Raw genomic sequence first — 7,932 nt, 5'->3', positions numbered from 1 at the left:
TATGGATATATAGTGTTAGATATTTGGCAATCTTGACAAATCATAAAATTGAAGTAGGGATATTTTTTTTACCAATAAATATAGTGTATCCCACATGATTAAAAGAAAATGTTTTTATCAATAAATTAGAAATTCTTCAGATTCTATTGATCTTGCAACCTTAGTTAAATGTTTTACCAGAAACATCATTTTTACCCTTTAAATATTGTATAATGCATCAATTATTCTAAAATAATTATATCATTTGAAATGTTTGGTATTAAATAACATGGGATACACATGCAACGTACGTGTTCGAGAACTAGTATTATTAAAAGTGTGAAGCTCCAAACCTCAAAGTTGAATTAACATTTTGTCCTTCACTTAAATATTTTTAAATATTTTTTTTAATGTACAAAATGTAAAAAAATACTTTAATAACTAATTAAATAATCAATGTTAAGTATTCAATTTAAATTATTCTAATTAAGATATAATGGAAGATAAAAAGTCATTCAAATGAATGAAATTGGTTACATTAATATGCTAGGTGGAAGTTCAAACATTTCAAATGAAAATTATTAAAAGAAACTATTATACTACAACTACACATTTTCCATTGATCCTATGAAGTTAATTTTATGTCATTTACTAACTTTTTAACTATTTTAGAGTAGATATAATGTGTCAATATAAGAGGAAAAGAATTGAAACAACTTCATCCAATTCAGATGCTGGAGAAAATGCTGAGAGTTATATTGTAGCTAAGAAAAGAGGTACTGCAACACTTCAAACTAGTAAAGCAGCAATTACTTATTAGCAGAAGAAAAAAGTGATGAAAATAGCGATAAGCAATCTAGAGAGATGAAAAAAAAATTATAAGAGCAGTAGTGACCTATTAGGTGAAGAAAAAAGTAACTAAAATAAAAAATATTCAAGCAAAAAAGGAAAAGATGACGAAAGTGATGGAGATAAATTAATCAGAGAGGAAAAAGTAATGAAAGTGATGGAGATAAATCTAGTGGAGAAGAAAAACGTGATGAAAGTGAAAATGATGGAGACTTGATTCAAGTTTATGATTGCAATATTCATGTGTGTGATGAGCTGACTTTTTTGACATTGATCGAACTCATTCTCGTATTTTGTCTCAAACTACTCAATCAAAGCGGGATGTTCAATTATTTGTCCGAAAATTTGTTGAATGATGCATGGTCATATGAGCGTATAAAAAATGTGCCAAGTAACAATAATTCTTGTGCGGCATATAACCAGATGTTTGTGTTATTATTGATCACTTGTTTGTTGGGATGAATATTACTTGCCTTAACGATAATTAGGTGGATTAGGTTGAAATATGTTGTTGCGGTGGTTGAGAAGGAATTAACTCCTTGAGAGAATAGTTGTGTATGAAGGTGGTTTTTATACTTAATTTACAAAATATTTGGATCAATGTTTTGTGTATTGGTTATCAAAATTTCACTTTTGTGCATTTGTTAACTATTTCAATTTTCTCTTTTTCTGTTCAATTATAATTGTTACTGCTTCAGGGCTTCAGATGTCTCTACTATTATTTAGTTATGCGTACAACTGCACAGTTGTTTGGACAGCTGCTCCAGTTGTTCATGCAACTGTTTAGTCGTTTGTACAACTCCTCCAGTTGTTTTGTGCAATTGTTTAGTCATTTGTGCAATTCTTTCAGTTGTTCAGTGCAACTGTTTATTCGTTTGTACAACTCTATCAGTTGTTCCGTGCAACTGTTAGTTGTATGTACAACTGCTTCAGTTGTTCCTACAATTTGTTCAATTGTTCCTGTAACTTCATTAGTTGTTTTTTAATTACTTAGTTTTATATTTACTTATTCGATCTTCAGTTATTAGTAAATGACTTAATTTATACTTAATAGTTTACAAAATGGCTAGATTGATCTTCAATTATTATTAAACGATTTAGTTTATACTTAATAGTTAACAAAATTACTAAATTGATCTTGAACTATTATTAAATTATTTAGTTTATACTTAATAATTTACAAAATGAGTAGATTGGTCTTCAATTATTATTAAACAACTTACTTTACACTTAATAGTTTATAAAACGATTAAATCGATCTTCAACTATTATTAAATGACTTAGTTTATATTTAATAATTTACAAAATAACTAGATCGATCTTCATTTACGATTAAATGACTAAATTTATACTTATAATGTACAAAATGGCTAGATTGATCTTCAATTATTATTAAACGACTTAGTTTATACTTAATAGTTTACAAACCGACTAAATTGATCTGCAACTAATATTAAACCACTTAGTTTATACCTAATAATTTACAAAATGGCTAGACGATCTTTATTTATTATTAAAAGACTTAGATTTTACTTAATAGTTTACAAAACGACTAAACTTATCTTCAGTTATTATTATTCGACTTAGTTTATACTTAATAGTTTATAAAACGACTAAATCGATCTTCAACTATTATTAAATGACTTAGTTTATACTTAATAATTTACAAAATGACTAGATCGATCTTCAGTTATTATTAAACGACTTAGTTGATACTCCCTCCGTCCGGAATTGTTTGTCATGTTGCGCTTATCGAAAGTCAATTTGACTAATTTTTTAAGGTAAATTAGATAACATTAATTCGATATTTTATACAAAAAAATAGATATTCTAAAACTATATGAAAAATACTATAAATTACATTTTTTTGCATATTAATATGATGAAAAAATACATCTTCTAATATTAGTCAAAGTTTTTATAGTTTGACTCTAAAAAAGAAACCATGATAAACAATACCAGACGGAGGGAGTACTTAATAGTTTACAGAACAACTAAATCGGTCTTTAATTATTATTAAACGACTTACGTTATACTTAATAGTTTACAAAAAGACTAAATCGATCTTCAATTATTATTAAACGATTAGTTTATACCAAATAATTTACAAAATGGCTAGATCGATCTTCAGATATTATTAAACAACTTAGTTTATACTTAATAGTTTACAAAACTACTAAATCAATCTTTAACTATTATTAAATGACTTAGTTTATACTTAATAATTTACAAAATGACTAGATCGATATTTTATTATTAAAAGACTTAGTTTATACTTAATAGCTTACAAAGAGACTAAATCGATCTTCAATTAATATTGAACGACTTGCTTTATACTTAATAGTTTACAAAACGACTAAATCGATCTTCAGTTATTATTAAACGGCTTAGTTTATACCCAGTAGTTAACAAAATGGCTAGATCGATCTTCAATTATTATTAGACAACTATGCAAAATTATTTTTAGACAACTCTCCAATATTGTTGGGCAACTCTTCAATACTGTTGGACAACTAATGCAGTTATCTGAAGGACTTGACCCTTCAACTGTTACAGTTGTCCAACAACATTAGTAAGTGTTGATATAAAAATTAGAAGCTTTTGATAAAAAAAATAGAAGTTAAGATACAACTATATAAGTTGTTTGAACTAATAATCGTATCATTAAGTACGTGTTATAAAAAGGACAAAAAGTCATGAAACTACAGCATCAAGAAGCATACTCATCATTTGAAACTGAATTTGTTTTCTCTGCTATCTTTTCAACCACATATATTCTTAAAATGGGCCTACTTTGATCATCCAAAAAAAAATCGCAAATTACGATCATCCCTTATCCTTGAAGGAGGTCCGTTTTGCTTTTCAATGAAGCCAATCATGTAAGTAGTAGAGAGATCATCTTTATCAAAATTTAATTCAAACCTAGAAATAATGATCTCAACCATTTCGTTATACGTAGCATTGTCACTTATCTTAATAGGTACTATTACTCAACCTTTGTTCGCCAAGTATAACGAGTAAGAATCTCTACCCATTCACCATGTAAATCAACTACTATTGTTATTTGATGTTCCATAGATGGACACAATACCTGAAGACATCACACAATATTTCAACTAGTGAGACCTTCATCAAATAACTTTGAAATCGCTAAAGAATATCTAATACTTATTTTTACACTTACTTCGTTATTTCACAACTATCAATAATAGTAAAAAAAATTAGTAGCTTTAGAAATTTTTATAATTCTTCAATTGACCAACAACAGAACAAAATTGTCGAACAATTGCGTTAGTTGTTGGGACAACTTCTACTATTGCCGGACAATTAAAGACAGTTGTTGAACATCAACAAAGACATATTTAATTATTTCAATATATAACTTTGATTTTGCACGGACAACTACGAAAGTTGTTGACTTAAACAATCACTTTGGATTTACTAAACGCTGCTTAAGAATCGACACAAAGTAATTTTCATACTTATCAATAGTGCTCTTTTTAGTTTATTCAAAGCTCAAACAAAACAAAAAAAACTGAAACATGTATATATTTTGATATTCTTTTTTCATAAATTTTTCTTAATAGATCTTCTCTATAAAAACATAATTTTGCAAATATAGGAAGACGAAGAACAAGAAGAAGAAGAAAGAAGGATTGAAAAATATACCTGCAGTTGATCATGATCGGAAGAGGATGGAGTTGAGAAAGAACGCCTTTTATTTTTAGTCTATTTTGATAAAATTTTAGATATTTGAAGGTAAAGAATATAAGGGCAAAGTGTAAAACTTAAAAGTTTGGAGCTATTCAGAAAATTTATTTTAATTTAATTAATATTATTTATTTATTTATTTATCACTTCTACTTAATATTTAAAACTTGAAAGATTCTCACCGAATTACCTAACTTCTTTGTCCCTTTTAATAGACTATCCCTAAATCACATAATTTGTCTTATTAATCTCGTCAACTAATTAGTAAGTCCCCAGAGCCATATACTTTTAAATTATCAACGGTGATAATTGCATGATGTAATTACCAGACAACTTTTCCTACTCTTTACATAAATACACAATTAAGATAGCATAATTTCTAAAATTTTCTACCATTTAAAAAAATTACAAAAATCTCCTCTTAGATATATTCCTATATATTCATGAGTTATGTGTCCACAGGTTTCCTGATGTATCCCAGATCCTACAATTTTAAGGATTTTTATAATTTGAAAAAAAATAGACATATCATGTAATTAGCTAACACTATACTACTTATGTAATTTTTACTCTTTTTTTATTTGTAATATCTGTTATTCTTTAAAAACTTATTATATGTTCATATTAGAAAACGTTTATGTTTTCTGTTGTAATTGATTTTTATTTAGAACAAAAGAATCAAAATTTATAATTATGCACAAGCGCAACCAAACATGAGACCTAAAAATTACACTTCAATTTCATTTTATTACTATTTTGTTTAATACCTTGATGAAGTAGTAATTACACAGTGATCTCCAAACAGGCCCTAAATAAACATCTCTGACTCTGAATGCAGAACTATGTATTTTTCATAAAAGAACCCACCCTCAATCTGACATTATACAAGGAACGGCATTCACTTTTGATATAGTAAAAGAAGACTTCTTGGTTTTTAGTCTACAAATTTTTCGAACCAGCAAGGATAAGAATGAGAATGTACAAGTACAAGGAGATGTCAAGTTTAAAACTACCTGTCCTATACAATCTATAACATCAAGAGTTGCGCGCTACAAGTGCTAACTTGTATTTAAGCTTCAAGCAAGTAAACAAAGTCCACTTTGCTAGGCTACTCCATTCTGGTATTCATGGCTTCTGTAAGATGTGATTTGTTGCAATCTCCTTAATCTAACTTGTAAAAAGAGGGTATTGAATAACTCAACTGGCAGTGGACCAACCCAAACTTTATGCACCAACTACAACTTCCCGTGGAGCAAGTGATTCACGATTCAGGTAAGCCATAGAGAGACAAACCAAAAATCGATGACAAGCCACAGCTGTTGCTTTGATAAATATCAGACATGAAGAGCATAAAAACCTCATCATCAGTATGTGACTTTTTCTTGCAGAACCTAATACCTTGAATAGAATCAGTTTAAGCCGGCGATCTCTAAGGGTTGACTTGCAATCATAGTCCCGTGAGAATACCGCAGAAGACGGTCCTACTATTGCATTGAGCGCACCAGTTAGATGCATTTGGGAGCTAAGTACATTACTTCCAAGTGCTTCAAATATCCACTGGGACAGTATAGCAGCAACAATTCTGCAAAGGTGTTGACGAAAGAACTTTGCCTCCTTGGAAATAAATGCTCTAACTAATGAAGCACCATCCTACAACAGAGAATTGGATATCAAGTTACGACACAATAAGTATACTAAGTTGCTCGGACTTGGGTGCGGGTGCCCAATACGGATGCAGATCTAGAGGTCAGGTCCTTCATGATCTAAATTCAAGATTCAGGGATATGGGTGTGGAGACTATTCGTTCGCCGGAACCAGAAGTCAAAAATTTGGTAGATAGGGATCCCATTAAAAATATTAGGCAAAATATAAGTCAAATATCTAAAAATTGAGTTATATGAGATATCATGTGGAGAACTTGCAAGTATAATGAGGAAAAAATATTGATCAAGAGAATAATCCTTGAGGATGGTATAGGGAAAAAGGATTGACATAGAAATCTCAATATACAAGGTACTCCATTTTCTTCAATTTCACCCTAGTTTTTATTTGGCATAATACATAAATATGACCCTTAACTTGACGTCAATTTGCAATTTAACTTTGGATGTGCACAAGCAGACACTTAAACTTGTACAAAATTGAACAAGTAGACACACGTGTCCTACTGGCATGACCACGTAAGACATCACTTAGGACATAAAATTCCATGTAGGGTGCCATGCAGGACGAATGTGCCAATTTGTTCAATTTTATATAAGTTTAAGTCTCTACTTGTGCACATCTAAAGTTAAGGGTCATGGTTGCCAACATACACCAAGTTAAGGGTCATATTTATGTATTATGCCTTTTTATTTTGGTTACAAAAATTATTGTATTTGCCCCAAATTTCTCCATTGATTTTGGTCAAAATACCTAAAGTTGGTTGAGCAAATCCGTTATGGATCCAACTCGCATGTTGTGTTGACATGGCTGCGGCACCGAAGGTGAAGACTCCGAGCAACTTAGTATGTATATATTGATTAGTTTTTCCAAGTGTAGAAAAAGAGATTACTAGGTCACATAATCTTTTACCTCCATATATTCTCCTCAAGACACAGGCATATAATGAGAAGGAATTTTCCATCTCCGATTTTTTTTTTTTTTTTTTTTTGAGAAGGTAACAACTTTTCCATCTCTGGATTTAGATAATTAAACAAACCATATGGCTCAATGCAAGAACCTACTTCCAACCCCCAGTCCCTCTCCAAATCCCATTCAAGGCCCATAGTTTGCAAACATTTGATTCTTTTAGAAGAAACAGGTTGTCATATTTCAAAAAAACAGTAAAAGAATATCAGGTCAAAGGCAATCAGGCAAAGGTACTCACTGCTGTCATTAACAATCTTCTCAGCACAATACCGTCTTTAGATGGTAGTATTCTCAATACCAAGTTTGCAACATCAAATACACCAGAGGCGCCATCAGAAGAATAAGCTAGAGATACTTGAGGATTTGGTGCCATGATAGTGTTCAAATAAGCAAGAGATGCTTGGGGATTTGATGCAGTGATAGTGTTCAACCCTTTCCTGAAAAAAATTAGCAGTCAACATCCACTACGTACTATGAGAAAAAGCTTCTAATTGTCATTGTGTCTGAAAGAGAAGCTAAAAGATGCAACCAAATGCAGTAGCAAACTGGCCCATCAAGTCTACTCTTTCAGACTTCCTCACTGAATAGAGAATGCATCAAATTTTAACTGAATGCTGTACAAAATGTGAATTTCTCCTAATAATTTTTGGGAAGATGTAAAAGTTCAGGGACACTAATTTACTATTAGTCCACTGTCTCATTCCTCAAGCTTCTTGAAAAGATTACCAATACACTACCCTGTCATTCCTCGTCAGAGAAAAA

At 30.4% G+C, this 7,932-nt stretch overlaps 1 protein-coding gene across 2 annotated transcripts in view; it reads right to left on the bottom strand.

Moving 5' to 3' along the window:
* Positions 1-5,352: 5,352 nt before the first annotated feature.
* Positions 5,353-7,932, bottom strand: part of LOC107017596 (uncharacterized protein sll0005) — a 45,255-nt gene continuing 42,675 nt past the window's right edge. For both annotated transcript variants that reach the window (XM_027916510.1, XM_015217765.2), the window contains exons 15-16: positions 7,409-7,607; positions 5,353-6,189 (exon numbers count right to left, since the gene is read on the bottom strand). In XM_027916510.1, the coding sequence (XP_027772311.1) occupies positions 5,764-6,189; positions 7,409-7,607 (625 nt within the window). In that variant the 3' untranslated portion in view covers positions 5,353-5,763. The remainder of the gene's footprint in view (positions 6,190-7,408; positions 7,608-7,932) is intronic.

Source organism: Solanum pennellii, chromosome 4 (genome assembly GCF_001406875.1).
Source record: "Solanum pennellii chromosome 4, SPENNV200".
Classification (NCBI taxonomy): domain Eukaryota; kingdom Viridiplantae; phylum Streptophyta; class Magnoliopsida; order Solanales; family Solanaceae; genus Solanum; species Solanum pennellii.
Note: the sequence above shows the minus strand (reverse complement) of the source record. Positions and strands in the feature narration are given on the sequence as shown.